Source organism: Argentina anserina, chromosome 6, assembly GCF_933775445.1.
Source record: "Argentina anserina chromosome 6, drPotAnse1.1, whole genome shotgun sequence".
NCBI classification, from domain to species: domain Eukaryota; kingdom Viridiplantae; phylum Streptophyta; class Magnoliopsida; order Rosales; family Rosaceae; genus Argentina; species Argentina anserina.
Genome location: NC_065877.1, coordinates 26,927,351 through 26,954,573, shown reverse-complemented (window position 1 = coordinate 26,954,573; position 27,223 = coordinate 26,927,351). Strand labels below are relative to the sequence as shown.

Here is a 27,223-nt window from a genome sequence, read left to right as displayed (position 1 = left end):
AGAAATTATAATGCCTCCAAAAAGGGTATACAAAAGGGACCTTGTTACTATCTACCAGAGACCAAAGAGAGAATGCAAGATAAACATTAGGATGCCGGCTGCTGATGACATGAGGTTTACAAAATAGACATGATCGTCAAGGTAATTCTATGCGCCTAGCCACATACAATCCTGATCCTCATACTTTTATCTGTTTGCAACTCTGATATGTAATAGAAATCCAAGAGTTTGAGCAGAAAGAACAGTGGACCACCTAAAAACTTGTGGGACACTTGACACTATGGAATTGTAATACATGGCCAAACAAGCCAAAAAAAAAAACAGGCATAGAAGATTCAATGCAAAACCCAGCACAATTAGAGGTACTCCCCACTAGATATGCAGTAACATCGTAAGAGTAAATCATGGGGCCATACGCTAGAAAAGTTCAAATAAGACAATAATTTAAGATGAAAGCATTAGAGGGGATCATCTTTTTCCTTTTCTTTCTTCTACCTTGCTTAATTTATTGCCTTTGGGAAAGATTATACAGTTACAAAAAATATATATCATCCACAAAATTCAGCGGCTAGAGCTTCAAACAGTGAAGCCCGAGCAAAGAAATGGGACACTCAAGAACCAGAACACCCGGATGAATCATAGATTGGAAAACTGGAAAATTCTAAATATCTAAAATAAAATACAAATAATTATCACTATGACAAAACGCCAGAACCTTGATCTCAGACTAGCCGCTCCAATTGATGGATGTAAGTGATATGACAGACTTTAAATCTAGCAGAATTTCCTCCTTTAATTTACACTGCAGAAAAGATAGGAGAAAAATTAGATGAGCAACTTCACATATTAGTCAGTCTACTAAATTTACAAAAAGTATATCTATACCTTGTCCACAAAATAGCCGCACAAAAGTTATATACAGAAAACCTGTAACATCAACAGAATAAGTAAAGATATGTAGCCATCCAATACATACAACAAATCAGCACAGATACCCAGCAGCCACAATTACCTTCATTCAACAAAATTGCATGGCCAGAGATCCACAAAAGAAAAACAGGGAACATTCTGACATGAGATAACATCATTTTCAACTGCCATAACGTTATCTTACAGGAAGATTCCCATTCTGCTGAAGCCTTAAGTTTTCAATGAATGACTGGTAGAATGATTTCAATGCCTTAAAATCACTTCCCTGCAAGAAATAAAAGGTATGGGCAAGAAAAGGAAAATCAATAATCATTAAGAATCAGGTATGAGTTATTTCTCTAAGCACTACACTCTTTCAGAACATCCTGTAAACTTCTATGTCACGTGAATTAAGCAAGCCACTGCTGAAACATTCTGACAGGGCCATTATAAGAACATAACATTAGACATGCATCCAAATTAATTAAAATAAGAAAAAATAGATGAAATGTATGTTAACCACCCCTGGTAGGTAACCGAGAATCCATTTAATAAACAAAATTCATAATTTAGCACCATAGCCAGCAGAATATATAGGCTGACACAGAGAAACAGACGAATACACAAGTCGCATCATGCATAAATAACTGAATAAGGAACAGTAAACAATTTCCGATCCACTAAAAGTCTAAAACACATAAATCAAAAATATCTGGAGCCGCTGTTGTAATATATACCTGCAATTGCTGGCAATATTTCTCAGCCATATCTCGAGGGCAATGCGCTGCCGGAAAGCATTTTGAGACAAAATGAACAAGAAAATCATTGCCAAACTTTTCATACATGACCTTCTGAGCCAGTACAATTTCTCCAAACAAAACAAGCTGCCACAGTTAAATTTGACAGTTTTAGGGCAAGCGTTAGGCAGTGAAACATATCCAAGACTTAAAACAAATATCATAAGCTACTAAATATAACATTAAATAGTAGTGATTAATCTTACAGTGTTTGCGTCACGAAACTCGAAGGAGTTGTCAAGCAGGCTGTACAAACAACAGTGTGTAGCAAAGTTCTCTATTATAAAACTCTGGAAACCCGGTACCTAAAATAAAGAGAATTTAGATGTAACGTCGAGAATAGGTTCACAATCCAACTACGAAGCAGTATCAAGCACAACACTTACCTTTTCTTCACCATTAGGCATGGCACACCAGTCTTTAATTAATCTAATGAATATCTGTACACATACCTACGCAACAGATATACCATGTTAAAAAGTACTATTGTAGGAATTAACCTAAAATTTACAAAAGTCAACCAAGTACACGTACCTTTCTTACAAGAATGTCCTTGTGTTTATAAGATGTGAACAAAAGCAATTGCATAATTGGGTGCAAGTAGCACCTACTTTTGGGGGATAGGAACACAGATGATAGATCATGTGTAGTTATCACATGAAGAAATGTATATAATGTTCGCTGAACTTCTTGCAGTTCCCGATTTTCCTACAAGGAGAACAGTCTTAAAATATATTACCCAAAAATCTCAACCCTCAGTTCCAAGTCCACAGAATTTTTCACCACCACGACCAAAATCACAACTAACAAATTACAACCTAGAATTTGAAGCAGTTAATGTATAATATCACTACTATATGATGGATGTGAAGTCAATATATTTTTTAATAAATAAAAGAAGTCCAGCCTTGCAAATGTCTAAAGTGTCTGTTCACCATATTGTCCTTGATCCAAAAAAAAATTGACAAAAAATACAACAAAATAAGTAAACAAAATAAAGACAACATCTTCCATTGTAGATGAAAGATACTGTTCCAAGTACCATTATAAAAAGAAAATATAATTTCTTTGCTTATAACAGGATGCGCAACTACTTGATTAGTTGATTTTAACAGAAGTACACAAAAATTTGCATGGTTCATAAGTGAAAAGAAAAGAGAGAAGAGATGCAGACCAATCAAGCAATTACTGAAGTGTTGAAATCAAATGACTGGATCACTAAGAAAAAATACCTTGAATATGACTAATAAGAACACGCACATTCAGTGACATAATAGTGCCTCTTGTCATAGGTAATATGCTTAATATATAATAAACAGATCATTCATCAAGCAGATATTATGACTAAATCAACTATAGCTATCATTGTAGTGTAATCAGCATCTCATACCTCAGTGTTTGATCCAGGTCCTGAAGGGAAAGCATCTATTGGAATAATCTTCAATATCCTATCAGCAATAGCAGGAAATACTTCATCCAATATGTCACTGAATAATGTGTTGAACTTGCATATCAGTTGATTAAGTAATACAAGCAACCCAACCAACTCCTTTGGCTGCACATAATATCATCCAGAATTAGATGTTGACGTCAACACAACCAGAATAGTACAAAATAAGTTTCTTGACACCAAACTATTAGTTTTTCTTTAACAGCCTTTGTACTGTAAAGGCATTTTAGCAACTGCATTGTTATCTTCTTCTTTTCACCAATAATTTCTTTTCAAGTTTATAAGTAAACAAAAGTTCAAAACTAAATTATAGAATTTGACAAGAATTGCTTTCTACCTGGCTGTCCACAAGCAATTGCTCCAGAGCCTTTGGGAGGTATGGGAAAACAGATGCTCCTAAAGTCTCCACCATGCGGTGTATAAATGAAGTCACCTGGGTACAACAACAGCATCAATTAACAGGAACAGACGATAGGATGTCAAAAAACCGAAGTGCTTTACTTTTCCAGAGACGACTTCTTACCTTACTTCGCAAAGGCTCTATGTTAGGAAACACACTAAGTACTTGGAGGAGTACATCCAATGTCTGGTTAAACAGGAGGAAGAATGCACATTATTAACTGTTAAAACAAAAATATTTACAGATTTCTCCATAAGCAGTTCAATTGTTACACCAGTTCCCACCACTTATAAGTCAAACTCACTGAACAGCCATATAGTACCACATATGCACACACCATCATTTCCAACATGTTAAGAAAACTCACTAATCAACAGTACGCACACCATATTTGCAACACTTTAAGAAAACTCATAGGTGATCAACTCCAATATACAAAGAGATCAAATCCATATTCATATCGGAAAGCCCATGAATTTCGGTCATAGACATCAACAGAATAGCATACACTAGCATTTAAGATACAATTAGTAACAACGTTATAAAGCTTGATTCCACCATCATATACACTAAGTAGTTCATGTATATAGTGAAAAAAAAATACCAACCTGCTTGAACATGAGACCTATTGCAGGGCGACTAGTAGTTACAAGACGCTCGCTGAAACCCTGAATGACATACATATACCAGTAGAATATTTCATCAATATATAGTCCTAATTGGAAGGGGAAAGGCAGATCATTTTTTTAATGCAAGTATAATATCAAGTTTAATAAGCAATCCATCAATGGATTTGTAAAATGCCTTGCGTAATAGACATTGGAATATAATGAATAAGTAACTTTAACCAGGCAACATATTAACTAGGAGGTCAAAGGGCATCAAAGAACCTTGCTGAGGGAATTTATTGCCACGATTATCTGCTGAATATTAGCAATCTTTTGAGGCGCCTCTTCAGGAGTCAATACCCTGGCATTCATTAGCAAGGCTTCAACCTAGATAGTAGGAAGTCCATGTCAAATGCAAATCTCACATTCTAGTTGGTCATTAACTAGTCTTTAAAGAATTTTGGGGTGGAAGCATGATGTGTACAAGAAATTATTAGTTTCATAATTGCTAGATCATATAACCTGTTGACAAAGAGGCGTCAGAAGTGAAGAGAGATAATCAGACTGCTTAGCTGGTGCAACATCTTCCATACCAATTAACAGACCAATTGCCTACAAAGAAAAGAACATCATATTAGAGCCAAATGAAGCACCTGCAGCGTCTCTGAGAAAACTTTCAAGCACATAAGATCCCTGTTAAAGATCTCAGTAGATATTACGCAAATACCTCAAAAATGTGACTACCATCTTCGGATGGCGATAGATCTTTTGATGGAAAATTCATACATGTAAATCCAGCAACTCTGTCTTGCAGACTCTGAAAAAATCATTTTAAAAGCAGCTTAGCAGAGATGTAGTGAAGGTGTAATAATGAATTTTAAAGCCAGGAACGACATAAACAAACTGACAGCAATCAAAATTACTGCAGTGAAAATAGGAGTTCATATATAAATATGTGATCATATATGAAACCAGTTAGGATAGCTTGTTATCATACCTGCAAAATATCTTCGATAAAAGGCACAAGCTTCAATTTCAGCAATCTCACGGCCTTCATAAACAGATAACTTGCTCTTCGACTCACGTTGATGTTTTGATGGTGTATGCCTCTTTCGTCGAGAAAGGCAACCAAAACCATATGAATGTATTGGGTATTCTCCTGAACAAACTTCATATATCTTGTAACTGTTTCCAGATACACAAGTGCAACTAACCTATTTGAATGGCAAGGGAACCTCGTTGATAAAAGCATTGGTACCAATTCACCTAAGAGACCACTTCCACTTTTCATTGCCTCACCATTCATTGACTCACCAAATGCATAGAAAAGAGAGAGTGCAGCTTCCACCTCTTCAACATTCCAATCAGATGATGACGCAACAGAAGCAGCCAATGAGTTTCTAATAAAAATCTGACAAACATCAGGAGCTACCCGGCCGACATTGCGCAAGAGCACAAACAAATCCTTCCTGAATTCCACCATCCTATCTTCTTCTTCCTTTCCAATCTTATCCAACGTATCAAGATTATCACGGTACATAGGATCGTAGCGAATCTCCATACGAATAACTTCCAAAATCTGACCCACATGAAGCAGCTGGGGTTCCCTCAATGGAGAAAGAGTCTTCATAGTGGCAACATAACCTAAAAGAAATTGCACAATACTAAATGTTGATTCCAACTCACAGTTTTGCATCACATAGAATACCGAGGGCAGAACTTCATTCAAGAGCTCCATTGAAACACCCTTTGCATCCTCAGAATTCACCTTTTTAAAGCATTCAAGTGCCTCAACGGCATACCCAGTCAGCAATGCAGCCACTTTGGAAACCAACTCTGAGTCACTGTCCTTGGCTACTAGCCCAAACACTCGACGGATTTGAAGACTCTGCAATAGTGCTAGTTTCGACTGAGGTTCCATCCTCTTGGATATCACTGCCGTCAAACACCCAACTGCAGCACCACGTAATTGTTCAGACAGCCCATCAACCAAAACCAAATCAAACAACAAAGGGATGAACACATCATTTACAATCAAACCAATATCAATCCAAGCAATAAACCTCCTCATTGCATCTAACACACTCGTACACACCTCTTCATCAGAGTTCCTATACATAGACACAATATCATACCAAGCTCTAACTATTTGAGGCACACACTGCTGCCTCATTGCATCCTTAATCCTTGTCGCCACCGACAGCTCCTCAGACGTCCTCGGATAATCCACATTGATCACCTCATCATCCAAAGCATTCAAAACCCGACAGAACATATCAATCACCATAGCCCCTTTACTCAACTGCGACAAGAAATCCACAAACACAGACGACCAAATCGACGGGTACTCAAAGTAAATCAAAGCCACCACAACCTGAGCAAGCTTGTTCTTTATAAATGCAGGACCTTCTAAAACCCTAACATTGTTATCATCAATAGCACCAAAACACGCAATCGAAAACACCGATTTTCGAATCAAATACCTCTCATCTGGGCTCATCGACGAGTAACGACCCTTAACAACCTCGTGGAGTGTCTGTAAACACCAAAACTGGACTTGATATAAATTCGAGAGGCATATCCTTTCAATGCAAATGCTACAAATGGCTTGTTCATCCTTAATCTTGTCACAATATTCCGTAGCCTTCTGTTTCAGCTCAGAATGAACCGTGCCCGATTGATCAAACACTATAAGTATTGCTTTTTCAAGATCAGCCATGGACCTAAACCCCTTTAGGCCCAGAAACCCACAATCAGTATCTTTCCAAAGTTTCAATCTTTAACTTTCACAAGCAAATTGGGGTTTTAATTTGTTTTGGGGTTTAGAAAAGGAGTTGGGGGCTATCAAATTGGAGGGATACAGTGAACCGGGTATAGAGGAAGGAACTGAAACGAGAGAGACAGATGATATAAAGAGGTTTGGAGAGCCTAGCCAGATCAATTGCAAGACGGTTTATAAGAATGAGGGTGAGTTGTAGCTAGGGTTTTTGTCTGTGGGAAACCCTATGGAGCTGGTTTGGATTGGGTCTAATTTATATAGTTTTTTTTTTCTAGTCTTCTAGTTTTCCAGAGGTGTAAGGGCGACTGTGAAGAAGAAGAAGAAGGCTGAGACTTTGGGAACTCTTAATTGAGAGCGCAGGTAGGGTATTGATAGGGGACCAAAAGTCCAAAACGAGACCACCAAAAAATATCAGTCAAGGAGTAAATTCTTTCTTGATTTCCTTTCTCCTTTTCCTTTGAAGAGCAATTATTTCTTGGTTTACAAAACAAGGAATCCAAAATGTATCTTGTTAAGTTTCATGAACTCCAAAGTCAATGTACATTTCAAAAGAACAAGAGGATGTAAATATACTAAGGGATTGAAGCGTGAATAAAAAAATACCGTGTAATTTAAATTATATTGTACAATCTTTAAAGTAGCCCGCGAAAAAGCGGGTACATTTACAAAATAACAAAATTTAATTATGCATTCGACTTTTCATATAAGGAAATTTGAAGTGCGTAAGATATCTTTTAAGTTTTAACATTTATTAACAAAAATAGCACATTAATATAATTATCCCATCACTTGAGATATAACTTAAAAGTAAATTAAGTCTTTTTTTTTAGAACAACGAACTTATATTTCACCAAAAAGATATTACAATTACACCAAAATGAACACTTGGTGGAAGAACAAAGTTCTCCATATTCGTTTTAAAAAAAAACTATTAGTCACAAAATTATCGCAAAAAACAATATACATGAGTCAAGAATGACCAATCCTGAACCAATGAAAAAAATGATTCTAGAAGTAGTCGAAATCCTACTCGCCACCAATCTCAAGAAGAGACCCGCTCCAATAACATCACATACCAAAACCTCAAGCATATTTGCAGAGACAACCTCCCCATTATATTGACACCAAATAAGAACCGACATTTTAAATAATTCATAGAGATGACATGCACCATAAACATGTGCACTCAACAACACGACACGACCCTACCTACTAACCAAACTCACGCTCGAAGGTAGGGATGACAAAACTAAAGAAAAATAAACCTAACTACAAACTTGGGCCAAAAAAATCCAGACCCACCTACTATGACCCAATATGAGGGCCAAGTGAGCCCATGCCCTCTCCACGAACCAGAAAAGATAAACAACTCGTAGGCGATAAATTGCCTGTCGACCGGCCACAGCCTTGCTGCCCAGACGCCAACACCGACCATCGTCTAAAGATCTTAATCCGGAACCAAGCTGGTGAGACCACCCACCTGCACAAAATCAACCCTTAGCATAAGCACCAAGAACCAACCCGGATTAGAATCCAAGGATGCAAATTGACACCAGCGTCTCCCCATCTCAAATCACCGCACCCACCCATCTCAGACCACTAAAGAGAAGACCAAAACCTTCAAAGAACAACACCCAACATCGCCACCGATTGACAACACCGCAACCGAACCCAAGCCACTTCTCAACCAACACTCGGAGCCATCATCCCCTCTCGCTCCCCACCACCAACCATCCAAGCAGAGCCACCACCTGGCCCACCCCAAGCTCCCCTCCGACGGCAGCGTTAATGGACACTTTGTCAAAGAGAAACAAATCTTTTTCTTGAAAACCCTAGAGAGATTCTATTTTGGCGGAGCTCTAAAGATCTTATGGTAATGAATTAAGTATTTCCTTATATGTGAGACAATGATAAATCGTGAGTGTTACGGTTGTAGCATAAAGGCAAAAGAAAATTAAACATAAATTTTTCTAATCAACTATCAGTTCAAACCATTTGTAAGTGAGTTAAAATTTCAACCCCTTACTCCCTTAGGGACTGAATATTGGGTTTATGGTATCGAAGCATCAATGGCCGGTGACCCTTTGAGGTAAAAGACTCGTAGAAGACAGCTTTGGTTGTTATCGGGTAACCACCAAGTCGGTAATTTGTAATGAAGACTGACTGATGTTGATGGGAGCAGTGGTTGGCGACTTGATCGGCGTTTAAAGAGTGGTGATGGCTTCGCGGAGGATCGAGTGCCCATTGTAATTGTGCACGGATCCCTTCTCGAAACTGGGTCTTAAGATTTTATTGACTATCGTGTGACTGTGTGAGTATGCCATTGGGTCCCACGGGGATTTTTCAGTTAGTATAAGATCCCTAGGTTACACTGGTTGGATAAGGTGGTTCCATACTTCCATACACTTAGTAACAAGTTATTTTTGCCTACAAAATTTTGTTACTAGATTTCACCGATTGAGCTTCATTCTAGATTGTTAAGCATAGAGTTTGCTTAGGGTTCAACGTTTGCACGGTTCCATCTGACGTAACCCATGAGGACGTTAGGTGTTCATAGCATTCTTCCTCATTTGATCAATATAATGACTTTTTTTAAGTGAAGCGAAGTTGGTACGTATACTAGGATTGTAATGATAATTTCATCATTAGTAGTATTTATTTTTCTGGTGAACGATGATGGAACTGTATTGAGATTTTGACCAGAAAATGATTGTAAATCCAATCAAAAATAAAAGAAAATGATTGTAAAATAATCACGGATTCATTCAAGGGAAGCCCAAAGCCAGCAGGCTCAGTACAAAACGGCCTCATAAAAGAAAGTCCACCAATATGGTCAAAGGCCCAAGATCCAAGACTCATTTCTGAAACTAGAGAGGTCTAGTCCAACTCTAGAGTCTAGACACCATCATCTCGCACGAGAGACGATTCTCATCTATAAATATTGACACAGAGAAAATTTCTAGTGAACCGAACATAGTAACCGGCCGACACCTCTCATCTCGTAAGCTCTAACCAAGAACCGGCAAAGTCATGACTCATGAGATCTCTTGCAGTTTTCTATCCTAAAACCTCTAAACAATCTAAATCAAGAACATAATATACTTGATATATAATTCCATCTTTCAGAAACAAAATGCATGGTCGCTGGTGAGCCTGGTGTAGATCATGGTCTGGCAATCGCACCAGTCCTGTCTCCCGATCAAGCTTGCTAGCATGATCATGATTCATTAACGTTACAATACTTGTCCAAATTAGCACAAGTAACATTTCATGGTTAAGGATACCAATGCCATGAACGTACGCTCTAGCTAGCTAGGAATTGCAGTTCTTAATTATATTGTGAAGAAGGAAGAAATTATATCAGATTTCCGACACATAAAGTGTGTACGGTTCAGTTGTCTCTATCAAATATCAATCATCAATGGGATTACTATTAACAAAGCGTGGCGTGCATGGAAATGAAAAAAGAGATCCATTCCAACACATGCACGAGGTTATCCTCCACGTTTCGGGCTACACTTTGAGACGCAACACCAACGAGCTTAACTCACGCATGCATTCACTTCCCAGTTCCCACACCCTCCATGCCTCCCTAGCTGCAAAACCTTCCTTCCCCCAGAGGACCAAATGTGACTCAGTGAGTCACGCTACGCGAGTTCACTTGCATGCCCAATTGATCGACATCGAGTTGGGCAGCGGAGGAGACTACAATCCACCTTGGCGGTTAAGACTATTACTAAATATATGGGGACTCTTTCATTTCAAGCATGTGTTTTGTTACGGAAGCTTCTCAAATCACAATAGTCAATAGATGTTTTGACTACGGTATGCTAATACTCGAGAGGGTCAAACTTCGATCACAATGATTTGCGCTTGATTTTCAGCTTATGATTTCGATGAATTCGATCGTCTTAGCATATGCTTTTAAGTCGCTACCAAGATTTTTTTTTACTTGAGTTTATTTTTCTTGCTTGCATCTAAAATCAATTAAACAAAAAAAGTAGAGCATCATGTAAATCATGGCCTATGTCGTATGTGTATAATTTTTCACTGATAAAAGTGGTCGGTTCCGTAGTATGAATTACCACTCATTCACAGATACATTCATGAAAATGAAAGTCCAAACTATTGAATAATATTTCCGAATGAAAACAATAATGATCGAAAATACTAAGAGTGCATGCTCGACTAAGTTTCGCCTTCTCAAACAGACTAAAAATCATGGCCATCTGAAATCACCATCAACTACCAACTTCGTTTGGAAAATATCCTGATTTCAACTTCAGCACTAGCCGAATTATTGAAGTCGTTGCAAAAAAAAAAATCAATTTTCCAATGTTAAGAAAAAGAAAAAAAATAGAAACAGACAGGAAAAAGGAAAAAATTGACCATTGAGTTGGTGTGCATTAGTTGACCTCAAATAACAAGCCACAAGGGCCATTGTCAAATTCGCAGGCCCGGTAAATCAGAGTCCACAAGTCCCTTCCTTCCATGCCGACCGTCGGATTTTCCCGAAGGATAAACCCCCTCAAGTTACGGAGCTGACGACGTGCCGGGAGAGTGACATGTCGTACAGAGACAAACGACGGTCACCTAACAGCCGTCAATGAAGAACACGTGTAGACCTGCTGCGCTCACCATGTGGCCGAGTCTACTACGTGTGAGTGCCACTTGCTGTTCTCTTACAGACCCACGAAACTGAATCTGGCAGTTAAAAACAATTTTATACGAATTGGGAAATTGCGAGAAATAAAAGGAGAGAAAATTAAAATAATATTATGTAAGGTGGGCTGAGGTGGTCCTTATCGTAGACCGCTATAATATTCTGGCGCTTTCCTTCCTGAAATGTAGAGAATTATCCCTCTTTTCCTATTTTAGTCTTTACTTTTCGCGGGGAAATTTGTGTTCGATTGTCCATAATGCCCCTTTTCTTAATTTTTTTTGGAAAGGAAATAAACAACAGCAAATAAGGGGCTTGTTTCGCCTCAATTCCATCCAAAGTGAATTTTATATATTAAACTCTTCAAGTCCATATATGTATTGATTCGTTGAGTGTTTAGTCACTGATCTCGTAGTTACATTGCTTTTCAGGTTTCAAAACGTAAGATTATATAGCTGTTATTGAAAAGAAAAAAAATTGATACATTTATATCGGATATCACAGAATGATATAAAATAATATATAATAAAATTTATATATAAATAATATATAACGGGTGGACTGCTACCGTAACCGATAATTTTTAGTTATATTGTCACATATGTTATGTCATATCAAATTGCATAAAACGTGAGACTGTATTCAGTCTGTATTATAACAATCGTGTCAATTTCTATGATATCGGTGTGTGATCCGATATTTGTCACAATCAAGCACACAAATATGTAATGCATATGATGCATGTAGCACAATTGTTTTCTTATGCTGCACTCTTCTATACCTTAGACGCAACGCATATCCAATTATCTGCCCAAACACCCAGTAGGATCCACGCAATGCCTTACTATATTCATTTAGGCAATCATTTTCCATACACTTATGGATAATTAATTCTACTTAATTAAGCTTAGGACCAATAGCTTGATTGCATCATAAAAGGCACACATGTCTGATAGTTCTGTGACTCTGTCCATAGTGCTGAGCAAACCCTAATCATTGAGTTTTCTATTATGTTACCATCTTTAACAACGAATCAAATCAGGAATATGATTATTATAAAAGTTAAGCAAGTAGATAAGGCACATATCATATAAAAATAACACACTAGATGAAGAATAATCACGTTGGTTACTTCCCCTCTGTTGACTCACGAGTTTGTTATCCTAATTTATCCTTTCTCCGTTTGGGTTTGGATAAACATGAAATTTAATCCAAAATTACAATAATTTTATGCAAAAGTGTTTTGAATTTCATATCGTTTTTCTAAATACTTGCTGACAATGAAAATCACATAAGTTGGATGCCTACTTCTTAATAGTTTAGAAAAGTGAGGTATGTTGTATAGGAACACACAGTCTGTAAGTTACTCAAAAATACTAATCTTATATTAAGGTGAATCAAGCATAGAAACACAGTTGGATTACATGACTATCAAGAGCTATAATTAGAGTAAACACTGATCAGAATCAGGAATATTGACGTGTGGAGGATTAATCCACAGCCAGGGGGGGTAAAGAAGGAATTCCACTCTTTTATTTCCCTGGACTTAAAGCAATAACACCAACCCAATCGAAAAAGCCAGAAAGAAAAACAGGGAGAGAGAGAGAGAGAGAGAAAAAAAAGAGAGAAAGGAAAAGTGATTCGTCTTCAATAAAAATCTAGGACGAAGAAGAAGCAACAGGTTTCTTCATTCCCTTCTTCTTCAATTCTTCTCCTCTCTCTCTCTCTCTGGCTTTCGCTCTCGCTCCCCAGGCGTCTTTGACTCACTTTCCTCAAACCAATTCAGCTTTCCTAATCCCTCCTTCTATATATAAACTAAAATCCCAACAAACTGTAGCTCCCCCAATTTCTTTCCCCATTCTTTACTTTCTGTACAGATTCATTTCACCAAAAAGAAATTATACAAATTCAGAAATTCATTTCATTTTTTTGAACTCTTTGTGAAGAAAAAGCCTGTGTTCGATCTAGGGCTTGTGATTTGAATCAGAGGCCATGACGGTCCCGATTGCTCTCTACGCAACTCCGCCAAGCAGTGTCTGCTCCCACGCCACCTTTGATTTCGAATTGACCTCCCGTTCCTCCACCTCCGCCACGTCGACGCCGTCCACGTCGCAGAAGCCGGCGGTCGGGGGCTTATCCTGCCTGTTCTCATCTTCCACGGTCAAGCACGCTTCTTCTTCGTCTTCGGGTTTCTCCGGCGGAGCCGAGGAGCTGATGTGGCCTGATCGAGGCGAAGAGCTGAGCAGCTCGTTTCGATATTCGCAGAGCAAGATGAACAGAGATCAGAGCCCGATTTCGGTGTTTCATGGGCCGGTTTCGAGTGGCAGCAGCGGGGTTTCGAGCTCGGCGAGGAGTCCTCCGATGAGGAATGCGAGGGAGAGGAGTTGTAGCGGTGATGTGAGCTTGAACGCGATGCGGTGTGGGAGTAGTCGGCTGTTTAATGGCTTTATAAGGGGCGCTTTGGGGTCTACTTGTGTGGATTATGACTCGCCGGTGCGAAATGAGGATGACTTGGAGATGAGATCAGCTGCTGTGTTGGATGAATTGACTTTCAGTATGGAGGATGGGTTTGGGGATGGCAATTTGGAGCCTTACGCAAGGGAGCTGCTCATCGGCGCGCAGTTGAGGCATAAGATTTTCTATGAAGACTATGTTATTAAGGCATTCTATCAGGCTGAGAAAGCGCACCGGGGGCAGGTAGATTTTGATTTTTTTGAATGCTGTCGAGTGGATTTTGTTTTTTTTTTTTTTAAGTTGGGATTTTGGAGAATCGGGTTTGAGTAGCTGCGTGTTGTGCTGTTCTTGTTTTTATTGTAGATGCGAGCGAGTGGTGATCATTATTTGCAGCATTGTGTTGAGACGGCGGTGCTGCTCGCATTGATCGGCGCTAATTCCACAGTTGTTGCTGCAGGGCTTTTACATGACACGCTTGATGACTCTGTTATGAGCTATGACTATATTTATGGGAAATTTGGAGCAGAATCAGCTGATTTAGTCGAAGGGGTAAGATAACTAGTATACTCTATGGCTTAGTTTCCCTTTGTATTTAGCGATTGGTTCCCTTTGTAATACACATTTTACTAGTTGATTACTAACGTCGGTATTGGACTTTTGCATATGGTGTTGTACATGTAGCACTTACTGCAAGTGAAATTGAGCTATATTCCCGACACCAAGCATCTGTAATGTTGTAGCTGTAATGACTAATTAATTACCCATTGATGTTCTTCCATTAGATGCATAAGGGCTTTACTCTTGCAGAGTTTTGTTTATTTAGTTCTCTCGTCTTCTTTGGGTTGGATGCGGGGAAGATTGCTTATATAGCTTTTGCCTTTTGTTTATCATTGTGGGGGGTAATTATTAGTTTTTTGTATGTTTGAGTAATGAACTAATTTTTGGAGTTTTGGTTGTTTATTCAGGTGTCAAAGCTAAGCCATCTGAGTAAGCTTGCCCGTGATAATAATACTGCGTGCAAGACAGTTGAGGCAGACCGTTTGCATACCATGTTTCTTGCCATGGCAGATCCTCGAGCTGTTCTCATTAAACTGGCTGATCGATTGCATAATATGATGACACTGGATGCATTGTCCTTAACTAAACAACAGCGGTTTGCAAAAGAGACTTTGGAGATCTTTGTGCCATTGGCGAACCGGCTAGGAATCTCAAGCTGGAAGGTGCAGCTAGAAAATCTGTGTTTTAAACATCTCAATCCAGACCAACACCTAGAGCTATCGTCTAAGCTTGAAGATTCATTTGATGATGAAATGATTACTTCTGCCACAGCGAGATTGGACCAAGCTCTTAGAGAAAAAGCCATATCCTACCATGTCCTCTGTGGACGACATAAGAGCTTGTATAGCATCTACTGCAAAATGTTAAAGTATGTTCTCCCTCTCTGCTCTTGATCAAATTATGTTTGTTGCATGAAAGTATTTAGTACTAAAGATATGTCTTTAGTTTAAAACTTTAAAATGCATCTCGGAAGTTCTACAAAATTGCGTGTTTTTGTTTTTAGAAGTTCTAGCATTTTATTTACTTGCTTAATTGAGAATCTCTGACAACTTATTGGGTGGGTTATTTTGTGCAGGAAAAAACTTAACATGAGTGAAATTCATGATATCCATGGTCTCCGTTTGATTGTTGAGAAAGAGGAGGATTGCTATCAGGCATTGGAAGTTGTTCGCCAGCTATGGACTGAGGTTCCAGGGAAGTTCAAGGACTATATAAGACAACCCAAGTGTAATGGGTATCAGTCCCTTCACACCGTGGTCATGGGTGGAGGCACGATTCCCCTAGAAGTGCAGATCCGAACAAAGGAGATGCATTTGCAAGCTGAGTATGGATTTGCTGCTCATTGGAGGTATAAGGAAGGTGATAGTAAGCACCCATCATTTGTGCTTCAGATGGTTGAGTGGGCAAGATGGGTGGTCACTTGGCAATGTGAGGCAATGAGCAGAGACCGGTCATCTATTACTTATGCCGACTCCATCAGGCCACCTTGCACGTTTCCTTCTCATTCCGACGACTGCCCTTATTCTTACAAATCCCACTGTGGTGAGGATGAGCCAGTGTTCGTCATCATGATAGAGAATGACAAGGTTAATTTCTAAAACTAGCAAATTCAGAGATTTTGTTGGTATATTGAAGGAAAGTTACTCTGCTTGTTTAACAATTGTGTCTGACCTTGATTGTTTAATATTCCAGATGTCTGTGCAAGAGTTTGCTGCAAACTCAACTATCATGGATGTGGTTGAAAAAGCTGGGCGCGGGAGCATGAGGTGGACGACATATGGACTCCCACTTAAACAAGAACTAAGGCCTAGGCTGAACCAAATGCCAGCGAGTGATCCTACATGCAAGCTGCAGATGGGGGATGTAGTGGAGCTGACTCCAGCTATCCCTGATAAGTCATTGACAGAGTACAGGGAAGAAATCCAACGTATGTATGACCGGGGTAGGACCGTATCAAGTTTAGGCTCCCCTGCTAGAAGCATGGTAGGCTGGAGAAGATGACCTTGTGCTTGATTGCCCCATTTATAGTGTATTCCGGGCCGCGCATGGGTATTTGTATATAAAATCAAAAGCATTTGTACAGAACAGCTACACGGTTCTGCTATTTGATGGCTAACTGAATTCATCACGAGTGTAAAACGGTTTATCTTGGGAGTTCCCATATTGAATGCACTATATATGTTTCATCTCCAACGGACTTGTTTCACATTCCCCTTATGAACCTAAAATGATTGCAGTATCCTTGTGTTCGGTGAATTTTTTATAATTAACAGGGTCAGTCTATCCATACAACAATTCTGAGACTCAATCCGTATGGCCTGGCAGTATACCTTTTCTTTCTTCAATGTGGGAATCTTGGATCCTTTGGTAAGTAAAATCCTGCTATGATACATTCAGTTTTTTTTTTGATGAGTAATCCTGAAACCACAGCTTCAGAACATTACCAGTTTGAAGATACCAAAAGTAAATGGCACAGAGTTCAACATTCTAATACATGTAACAATATCATTACAAATCGACGTGTGATGAGTTAGCAACAGTTTGATATCGCTTTTCTAGTCCAAGTGAACTCCCAGGCGTCTTCCCTAACGTACCATGTATAGCTTTCAATTGGTGCGTTTAGCAAGGGGAAAAGATACCCTGTGGGGTGTATTCTGTGGCAGATCAGTTGGCCTCTGCTCTTGGGGTGGAGTGGGTTCAACAGTTTCTTCGTCCTCTTCCATTTCTTCAACTGGTTGAGCTGCTTGTTTCTTTGGGATTGCCAGTTGATAATTTGGGCTGATTAAGGTGTCCTGGTCCGGTGGAAGTGACACTCCAGGCCCTGCGATGGATTTTGGCAGTGGGATCTTGTTCCTATTTCTGGCCAACTCCAGCAGAACCTGATTAAGAGCAAAGCTTCTTATGTACTGTCCTAAATACACAGAGAAGCTCATGCCATTTGCATTATTGCTTCGTTTGATCTTAAACACATAGCACAGTATAGTTTGATTTCTTCAAGAAACTTGACAAACTCGGCTTTAGCAAATGAAAAAGAAGGGGTGTGAAGCAAATTACCTCTCTTGGAGGGGGTTGCGAGAAGCTGAAATTGACCTTGGACTGAATGGCAAGCTTGACATCGTCGCAATCGATCGCCCCCTTGCCAGCATGCTCAGAGTAAACTTGAGCATCACTGAGTACATCCACCACGTACCGATACCAAAGCTCCAAGAATTGGTGAATAACACGAGGTTCATAGTCCTCCACTCCCATTGATTTTAGCAGCCTCTTCACAATCTTTGCATCTCTAGGCAAGTCCTCATCTTCCCCTGCCATTTTCTAGTTTCTGGGTAATTCTATTAGGTAGAAGTAGAGCTACTGGAACTGACCAAACTACCAAATCGACAATGTCCTAAACAGATTAGCATTGAGCAAAACAGATTAATGGGAAAAGCCTGCCATAACTGCTATTGAGGCTAATCGCAGCAAAGAAAACAACAAGCCATCACCAAAATTAAAGAAGACCATTTTTCTGATTCACCCCCAATTAAAAATCTTGTGAATAGGGAAATATCAAATCTCAATTACTCCACACATTTAGTTTACAGAGAAGCTCAATTAAGCATACAAATGGTCGAGAAAGTTCCACAATTCCGACGGTACAAAAACCCACCCTTGTGCTCTATAGATATTTAGAATATTTTAAGTTGTTAATCCATTCATTCATGTCAGCTGGTGCGAATTGCTTAGAGACAGAAGAAAGTTTAATTATGATTATTCTAAACTCTGAATCGAGCTTACCTACATAGACAAATCTAATCAAGAAGAGAACAGAGAAGAGCAACGGTGAGTAAAGGAGGCAGCTACCATACCTGGTTTTGTGTCGCCGTTAAGGTAGACAGAAGGAGGCCGTCTGGGTTTGCGTGAGAGATAGAGGGCAGTGAAGGATTGCTAGGGCTCAGGTGAGCGGGAGGAGAAAAATGTCCCGGAACTTTAGTCCGGGTTAGGAAGAACTGAACGAGGGTGGAATTAACTAGTTTGAAGTGGGTCGGGTTTCTGTCGCATTGGGCTTCTTCGTAGAGAACTCTTTTGTGTATATATTACATGAGCACTTTTGAATTTCCATTTCTCAAGCTAACAATGACTAACTTCAACTCTTCGAAGTCTCTTATCTCTCTGAGGGTAAGGGTTTTTTTTTCTCCTTAAAGGATAAAAAAAAGGAGGCGACCGTGTGTCCAGGGTATATATGTGGAGGTGGATTGCAAGTCTAGTTTGGATCTTTTATTTGTTTCCCGAGTGTTGTGTTACATGGAGGACGTTGTGAGTTGTCAATGATTTTGCGAAGAGACTAGCCCTGGAGGAGGCAGATCTCGAGGTGGTGGTTCGCTCAGAGGAGGAAGATGAGGTGGAAGTTGCTCCACGGCGGTGGTGCCTTGTAGGTGAGCTCCTTACAGCCAAACCTTATAAGGTGGATCTGATGGTGAATACGATGCGGGGATTGTGGATTCCCCGTGAGGAACCGCCGGATAAGGGTCGAATTACGGCAAGTAGAGTGGGGGATAGTAATCGTGTGCTCTTTTGTTTCAAGAGGGAGCGAGATCTGAAGTGGGCTATGAAGGGGAGCCCTTGCTCTTTTGATAAGGCGTTGCTAGCTTTGGCTATCACGGATGGAAGGGAAGATCCGGCCAAGGTTGCTTTGAATACACAATTTTTCTGGATCAGACTTCGGGGACTACCTCCAGAATGTATTTCTGATGAGAAATTGGAGAAGTCTGGACGTTGCTTAGGTCGTGCTCTCGGTGTGTATGTGAAATCGAGCAGGGGTATGGGTGCGCCATGTCTGGGATCTTTTCTAAAACTTAGAGTTGGGGTAGACATCAGTCAACCTCTCAAGAAGTGGGTCTCGTATCGACCTCCAGGCTGGCCAGAGTATGAGCGGTTTGAGCTTGAGTACGAGCGCCTTCCTCACTTTTGCTTCTATTGTGGCCTCCTTGATCATGTGGCCGACAAGTGTTCCAAAAGAGAGGATGAGGTGTTTGTGGTACCGGTGTATGATGCGAGACTCAATGCTGATAAAATGGAAGAGTGGCTGCTTTCCAGACACAGGAAGAAAGAAGAAGAGTGTGTGGCTGGGCTTAGAGTTTGGCGTTTTGGACTCTATCAGCGAAAAAGACCAGCTGGGTCATGACTACGCTGGAGATGCCGGCGGCGGGATTCGTGCGTGATCGAGTTGTTAGAGATGAGATCCAGTCATTTTCGCCTCCTGTACAAGATGGAGATATGGAGGTTGAAGGACCTTCTGACCGTGATGGACTTCAAGATGATAAAGGGGTTAAACGGCGAAAATTTGGTGAGGGCGACGGTGGTGAATATGCCTGGACTAGAATGTGGCCGTTCAAGGGAGGTGTCTCAGGCAATGGTAGTGCATTTTGTTACGCCACAAAATCATGCGAAAATTTAGTGAGGGCGACGGAGGTGGAGCCGTCCTCTCGCAAATCTCATTGAAAATCAACGAAACTTAATGAAAGCAAACCAGTTGGGATCTCATCTAGCTCTTGCCAGGTTGGATTTGTTTAATTCGCAAGATGGGCGGGTGTTAGATGTGGACGAGGTGGACAATGAAGTGATAAACCCGATTATTATTTCTAGGGATAGGCTTTCTAGGGTCTGGCTGAAGGTGGTGAAAAAGCAGAGTAGTCGGATTAACCTTGACTTTGATATGAATATTACTCATCAGAGGGCCCAGAAAAGAAAAGCAAGGATAGAGGGAAGAAAAATGGGCAAGGGTCACAAAGAAAGGCAAAAAAAAAGTCCAAAACGTGGAGCTCTGATGAAAAGGGTAATTCTTCATTCTTTATTTCCAAAAAAAGGTCTGGATGTACCGTTAATTGTTCCTCCGTGATGGGTCCGGTTCAGACCCATCACAAGAAATGAATGTTCTCTGTTGGAACTACCAAAGGAGTTGGAACTTTTGGACATTAGATGGGCTTAAAGAGCTGGTAGCTCTAAATATTCCCAAGCTTACTTTTCTTTCGGAGACTCGACATACAGTGCAAGAGATGGGCGATGTTCGTAAGAAGTTAGGGTGCAAGTTTCTAAAATAGAAACATGGGAAGAGGGTGAGCCGGGCTGGTGGGATTAGTCTGCTTTGGACTGAGGACATGAGGGTCTCACTTAAGTCTTATAACGATATCCACATCGATGTTAATGTGAAGAGTGGTGATGATGAGGAGGAATGGAGGTTTACGGGGGTGTATGGTAAGTCAAAGGTGGAAGAGAGACATGTTACATGTGATTTGATTAAACAATTGGGTCAACATAACACGCAGGCTTGGGTACTAGGGGTGACTTTAATGAGATTGTGTCTTTTTTAGAAAATGAGGGCGGTCATATGCGGAATGAGAAGCAAATGTCTGGTTTTCGTGAGGCTTTGGAGGTTTGTGATCTGCATGATTTAAAGTTTATGGGGCCTCGATTTACTTGGAGGAGTAACTGTAACAGAGAAATTATTAAAGTTCGGTTGGATAGATTTGTGGCCACGTCGGATTGGTTAAGAAATTTTGCAGTGTCGAGGGTGAAGCATCTTAATCCCAATGCCTCAGACCATCTTCCTATTTTACTTGAAGTGAGGAAAAAAAGAAAGAAAAAGAGATTTAGATTTGAAGAGTTTGGCTAAGGGAGGAAGATTGTAAGGAGGTGGTAGAGGCGAGTTGGGGGAGTGGTACTTAGAGGTGCCATTTCTCAGTTTGGATTAATAAAACACAGAACATTAGAGATTTGTTACTTAGTTGGAGCCAAAGTCGTTTTGGAAAGCTGCAGGATGATATCAAGAAGCTAAGGGAGAGTTTGAGTAGTTTCTTTGACGTAGCAGGTAGTGATACATAGGAGATTGGTTTTAAAAACTAATTTAGAAAAACAGTTTCAAGAACTTTTAAAAAAGGAGCAGAAGTTTTGGCAGCAACGGGCCCGTGTTTTGTGGTTAGTAGAAGTGATTTGAATACTAAATACTTTCATCAAAAGGCTAGCAATAGGAAGAAGAAAAATACTTTGGTTGGTTTATTTAATAAAGAAGGGGTTTGGTGTACGGATGAGAGAGAGATCCAACGGGTGGTCACTGAGTATTATTCATCTTTGTTCAATTCGGCGGGGCCTAGTGTAGGGACTGATGATCTTTTGTTTGTTCTTTGTATCATTAATGAACAAGTGCATCGACAGTTGACTAGAGATGGTTCGGCTGAGGAAGTCCTGGCAACTTTAAAGGCCATGCATACGTTTAAAGCCCCTGGCCCGGATGGCTTTTCTCCAGCTTTTTATTAGCAGTTTTGGGAGATTGTGGGGAGTGATGTTGTTGAAGAAATGAAGTTTTTTCTTCAGTCGAATGAGGCTCTGAGGGAGGTCAATTGTACATGGGTAACTCTTATTCCAAAGGTAAAGAAGCCGAAGCATGTGGAACAACTTCGCCCGATTAGTTTGTGCAATGTGGTTTATAAGATTGGTTCTAAGCTCTTGGCTAATCAGATGAAGCCAGTTATGGATAGTATTATTTCTCATTTTCAGAGTGCTTTTGTACCATGACGGTTAATTTCGGACAATTCATTTCTTGCTTTTGAGATTTCACACTGTTTAAAAAAGAGAAGGAGAGGTAAAGTGGGGTACGATGCTCTGAAACTAGATATGAGTAAGGCGTATGATAAGATGGAATGAGAGTTTTTGGAAGTGATGATGCGGAGGCTTGGGTTCTGTGATCAGTGGATTGGGTGGATTATGATGTGTGTCAGAACAATCTCTTACTCTTTCCTAATCAATGGCGAGCCGGTGGGAAAGTTGTTTCCATCTCGTTGGGTTCGTCAGGAAGATGCAATTTATCCTTATATATTTGTCATTTGTGCCGAGTTTATTTCCTGACAACTACATGAGGCAGCGAATTTGGAGGCCATACGTGGGGTTCGAGTTTGTCTTGGTGCACCCTCAATTAGGCCAGTTTGACACAACTTTTGTACCTTCTTTTGAAGCTGCTTTAGCTTTTGAGAGCAATTGATGATGTTTGATAAACTTCTCTAAAGCTGCTTTTGACTCAAATTGATTTTGGCCACATGTGAAAATGAAAAGATAGGGGAGGATAACTTTTGAAAGTGGCTTTTGGCAAAAACACAGAGCTACAATGTTTTTAATGAAATTTTATGGGCAACCCATTTTGTCCTTAGTATTTCCTAAATATTACATGCACATAAATTGGGTTCTATTTAATTATGGTGGATAAATATTTTTGTGTAATATTATAGATGGATTTTGTGAAAATTTAAGTGTTTTAACGTTAATTTTTTATTTGGTTCAAACAATGTATAACCAAAACAATTGCAAATAATTATACTAACAATTAGAATAGCCCATAGTGTATAATTCATATAATTAATATAAAAATTAAAGGTGAATGAATCATTTTGTCCATTTTATTAACACTTTAAACATTTATTAACATGTTGATAATTATACATACTAAAAGCCATTTTTGTTTACAACTTACCAAACACAAATAATATTTTTTTGCTCTCACAACACTTTCGAAAATAGTTTACCAAACGCTTTAACAACTTTCTCTCACAACAACTTCAAAAATCATTTTGCTCACAACACAACTGTACCAAACTGGGCCTTTGTCACTTATTTTTTGCAGATGATTCTTTCATCTTCTTTCGGGCGGAAGAGACTGGTGTTTGTACGGTGAAAAATATCTTAAAGAGGTATGAGGAGCTCTCAGGTGAACAAGGGAGCTTTGAGAAGAGTGAAATTACTTTTAGTAAGAATGTTCCAAGAAGACAACAACGGTTATTAGCTAGGGAGCTTGGTGTTAGATGAGTTGACAAGCACATGAAGTACTTGGGGATGCCGATCGAACTGGGTTACTCTAAGAGTGAAGCCTTCATGTTTCTATGTGAGAGAGTGAGAAAGCATATGCAAGGTTGGAGGGATAAGATGTTGAGTACATCAGGGAAGGAGGTGCTTATTAAGGCTGTCGTTCAATCAATTCCAACATACATCATGAGTTTTTTCGAGTTACCTAATCATTTGTGTGAGGTGATGCACACGTATATGGCTCGCTTTTGGTGGGGTGATAAGGGAGAGGACCAAAAAATTCATTGGATGAGGTGGGAGAAGTTGTGTGCTCCAAAAAATGAGGGGGGGGGGGGGGGGTTGGGTTTCGTGACATGAGTCTGTTTAACAATGCCTTGCTTGTGAAACATGGTTAGAGGTTACTTAAATATCCAACATCATTGCTTGCGAGGGTTCTTCAGGCTAAGTATTTCAAGAATGATGACCTTATGAAAGTTCCAGTTAAAAAAGGATGTTCTTATACTTGGCGTAGCATTCTAAAGGGAAGGGAGTTGTTGAGGAAATGGGTTTGGTATCAAGTGAGGAATAGTGAGAAAATAGCCATTTGGGATGATAGTTTGATGCCTATGCCCTATAGCTTCAGACCGTATTCAGTGCCTATGTGTGGCTCTAAAGACTGGCGGGTCTGTGATTTAATTGATGGGGAGGATGGGTGTTGGAATATGGTCATGCTAGAGGAGTTGTTTGATGTGAATGAGGTTGAGTGTATTTCGAAAATTCATCTAAGTTTGGTGGGTGGGGAGGATCAACATGTGTGGCATTTTGATAAAAAAAAAAGAGAGGGTATAGTGTGAAAATGGGTATTATGTTGCTCGGCTTTTGACACTGGCTAGGGACAGAACGTCAACGTCAAGTGGGAAGGTTTCTGGTGGGAAGAGTTTTAAGAAGCTGTAAGGTATCAATGTCCCCCCGTGTGTTCGGTTGCATGCATGGAGGGTACTTGTCAGAATCTTGCCTACTCGGGCAGCTCTGAACAAGAAGGTACAACTCCATACTATACTTTGTCCTTTCTGCAACAATTATGTTGAAGATAGTCTTCATTTATTTAAAGAATGTGATGTGGTCCAAGTGTTTTGGCAAAGTGGGCCGATGGTTTTTCCCCCTCAGAGTCATGATATTCACTCGATGGTGGAATAGATTTGGGCAATAATTAATTAGTCGAGTGGAGACCAAGTGGAGTTGTTTTTAATGGCTTTGTGAGAGATTTGGTGTTGGTGGGTTAGAAGACTATAAGAGAGTACATATTCGTAGGGAAAAGTCAAAAAAGAAGCATGAGGATAAATAGCTCAGTCCTCCAAGCGGTAGACTTAAGTTAAATATTGATGGTAGTTTTGACATGGAGTCTGGTGATGGTGGTATTGGTGCTATAATTAGAGATGAAACTAGCACTTGTAGAGCATGTTTAGCTCGGCCTATTTCTCACTTGAGTTATGCGTTGCATGTTGAAGCAGAGACTCTTCGTGCAAAGCTTCTCCTCGCAATTCATCAGGGATGGAATACGCTTGAGGTTGAAATAGATTGCTATGTGTTGGCTAATGCCCTTCAGAGGGAGGAGGAAAATTGTTCTGAGATAGGTCGGGTTGTTGATGATTGTAAAAGGTACTCACTCTCTTTACTTACATTCAATTTCGACATGTCTATCGTCAAGCAAATGGTGTGGCCAATAGGCTTGCTTACCTCGCTAGTGGTCAACATGTTGACCATATGTGGTTAGAGGAGAATCATGTTATTATTCAAGATATTCTTCTTGAGGATGTTCCTACGAATTGTAGGGATTTAGGTATGATGTTTCCCATTTATTTAATGATTATATTAATAATATGATGGTGGCTCTCAATTAGTTGGAGCTATTCCGTCCCTTCAAAAATAAAAATTAACAACACGATTGCTTATGTGGTTCAGCAATACAATTAGCTTCTTTTATGTCCACCACTGATTATTATTCTCGTGCTTTGTAATTTGCTTCTGCTTTAAATAAAATTCTAGATATCATTCTTAAAAACAAAAACAAATTAAAGAGTTTATATATGTGGTTCACTCTCGCATAGATTAGAATCTCACTCCATAATTGTGAATTCTATCTTACAATATGTAACATTGACGTGGTTTCAAATATAAATGGAAAAAAGAACGTCTTGTAAAAGATTCGTATAGACAATTTTTTTAGTCTTAACAACATAACATCATTCTCAACAAATCTAATCCATATTAACTGGTGAGATTTGAGATACAATGAACCGGTGCAAAACTATGCGGTACCACATTTCTGATTCAGATGACCGCTTTACACCAACTAAGTAACATTTCATTCCAATGGAAATACAGTTTGATCGATGATGAAACTTTTTTTTTTTGGGTGCATTTACTTGTCCCACTAATTAACTAATTCATTATTTGATAGATGGAATACTATCTCCCCTTAAGCTAAAGACAACAAACAAAGAGATCACTACAAAGTGGGATTTGATTTAAATCTATCTCCAGAAGAATTCATGGACAGAACTTTGCCATGAAAGCACTAGAATCAACATGACTAAAACCACTTGAACTCCCAATTCTTAGCACCCACGAAGGATCCGGAGAGGGAATAAAAGAAGAACCTCCTTGTGTTGGCGAAGATGAACTTGACGTTGATGAGGAGGTGGTTTTAATAGCAATAATAAGTCCAGCAAGAACCATGGGAAGAACAAACCCGGAGCTCATCCATCTTGTCTCGTAATACCTTGTATCAGTTTTTCGTGACGATACATGATATAGAGGGGAGAGTACGATACTACGATTGCAGATACTAAAGCCAGCACCATGGCTACTGACCTTTGAGATGAGTTTTGATGATTTCCGTATGCATAGGTTGCCATTAGTGCTGAACTTAGTGAAGCACTGAAGCTATCAAGGTTGGTTTTCTTTGAATCTTGATGAGAAGGAGTTGAAAGAAGATGAGGGGAGAGATTTATAGAGGAAAAGAAGGTGGGGAAGGTGAAGGAATCTAGGTGGAAAGCCTGGAATTGGATGAGAAAGGTGATAGACAGCCGTCCAAAAAGTGAAGAAAGCAGAAAGATGATGAACTGAATTATCAACGTAAATAATTGGCGGGATTGGTTAATAATGGGGGTAAAGATACTAAAGAAGAATACAAGATTGGAAGCTTTGGAAGCAAGGTATTTCTGATGTGCTTTCTAGCGTGTTCATACGTGACAGTAAGCAAAGCTAGCTGGCCGCCGGAGTCATTATTCTGGGAAGCAGCTGTTAAACAATGATAATAAGATTCCTCTGAATATTTGTAAGTTGTAATGTGTGACAGTCCTAACGTATCATCAAATTAGATCAATGTTCGTGACTCATGAGTCATGAGTATATTCATTGTCGGTGTTCGAGCTGGGAAAAAGATCTTCCTCAGAGAACAATCAGCAAGTTCCGGTGTTGAACCCTAGACGGTTCTAACCTTCGTTCTCTGTTGTTGCTGGGGTGCCAGTACCTTTGAGTTAGGTACAACTCTTGTTTTGTTTGACGATGATTGCGCTCACGTACTGTCTTCTTCTCAAACGATTGCTCCGTAGTTGCTGATAAACCGCTGAAGTTCGAATGACCTATACACAACCGGAGTTGCTAGGTACCTTTCACTCCACCTCAAGTAGATGGCCGATCTTACTTTAGACCGCTTGGGGAAAAGCAGAGCTTATAATGTGTCGTTGATAGCGGGACTCTCTCGCTGTATGGAATTGCTGACTAGTGCAGACTTT

At 39.7% G+C, this 27,223-nt stretch overlaps 3 protein-coding genes across 3 annotated transcripts; 1 reads left to right on the top strand and 2 right to left on the bottom strand.

The window, feature by feature from the left end:
* Window positions 1-485: 485 nt before the first annotated feature.
* LOC126800842 (exportin-T) lies at window positions 486-7,234 on the bottom strand. The gene is made up of 15 exons (XM_050528259.1): window positions 5,162-7,234; window positions 4,892-4,981; window positions 4,687-4,776; window positions 4,447-4,551; window positions 4,165-4,224; window positions 3,680-3,742; window positions 3,494-3,589; window positions 3,097-3,261; window positions 2,241-2,414; window positions 2,093-2,158; window positions 1,913-2,011; window positions 1,647-1,793; window positions 1,013-1,195; window positions 886-927; window positions 486-802 (listed from the first exon to the last, which is right to left on the bottom strand). Exons 1-13 carry the CDS (start codon window positions 6,881-6,883, stop codon window positions 1,106-1,108), a joined length of 2,967 nt encoding a protein of 988 aa, XP_050384216.1. The 5' UTR covers window positions 6,884-7,234; the 3' UTR covers window positions 486-802; window positions 886-927; window positions 1,013-1,105.
* Window positions 7,235-13,222: 5,988 nt separating this feature from the next.
* On the top strand, window positions 13,223-16,808 carry LOC126798303 (probable GTP diphosphokinase RSH2, chloroplastic). Its single transcript, XM_050525228.1, has 5 exons — window positions 13,223-14,300; window positions 14,421-14,606; window positions 15,023-15,483; window positions 15,691-16,201; window positions 16,308-16,808. The coding sequence occupies exons 1-5, from the start codon at window positions 13,596-13,598 to the stop codon at window positions 16,614-16,616; spliced, it is 2,172 nt and encodes a 723-aa protein (XP_050381185.1). The 5' UTR covers window positions 13,223-13,595; the 3' UTR covers window positions 16,617-16,808.
* A 255-nt stretch (window positions 16,809-17,063) lies between these two features.
* Window positions 17,064-18,626, bottom strand: LOC126798314 (transcription initiation factor TFIID subunit 9). Its single transcript, XM_050525239.1, has 3 exons — window positions 18,464-18,626; window positions 17,670-18,003; window positions 17,064-17,494 (listed from the first exon to the last, which is right to left on the bottom strand). Exons 2-3 carry the CDS (start codon window positions 17,925-17,927, stop codon window positions 17,222-17,224), a joined length of 531 nt encoding a protein of 176 aa, XP_050381196.1. The 5' UTR covers window positions 17,928-18,003; window positions 18,464-18,626; the 3' UTR covers window positions 17,064-17,221.
* Window positions 18,627-27,223: the final 8,597 nt, after the last annotated feature.

Coding starts and splice junctions, on each gene's coding strand:
- LOC126798303 (XM_050525228.1), top strand. CDS start 13,596: ATGACGGTCCCGATTGCTCTCTACGCAACTCCGCCAAGCAGTGTCTGC. Junction 14,607..15,022: donor CAGCTGATTTAGTCGAAGGG/GTAAGATAACTA, acceptor TTGTTTATTCAG/GTGTCAAAGCTAAGCCATCT. Junction 16,202..16,307: donor TCATGATAGAGAATGACAAG/GTTAATTTCTAA, acceptor TTAATATTCCAG/ATGTCTGTGCAAGAGTTTGC.
- LOC126798314 (XM_050525239.1), bottom strand. CDS start 17,927: ATGGCAGGGGAAGATGAGGACTTGCCTAGAGATGCAAAGATTGTGAAG. Junction 17,495..17,669: donor CGCAACCCCCTCCAAGAGAG/GTAATTTGCTTC, acceptor GCTCTTAATCAG/GTTCTGCTGGAGTTGGCCAG.
- LOC126800842 (XM_050528259.1), bottom strand. CDS start 6,883: ATGGCTGATCTTGAAAAAGCAATACTTATAGTGTTTGATCAATCGGGC. Junction 3,743..4,164: donor TAGGTCTCATGTTCAAGCAG/GTTGGTATTTTT, acceptor CTGTTTAACCAG/ACATTGGATGTACTCCTCCA. Junction 3,262..3,493: donor AATTGCTTGTGGACAGCCAG/GTAGAAAGCAAT, acceptor TATTATGTGCAG/CCAAAGGAGTTGGTTGGGTT.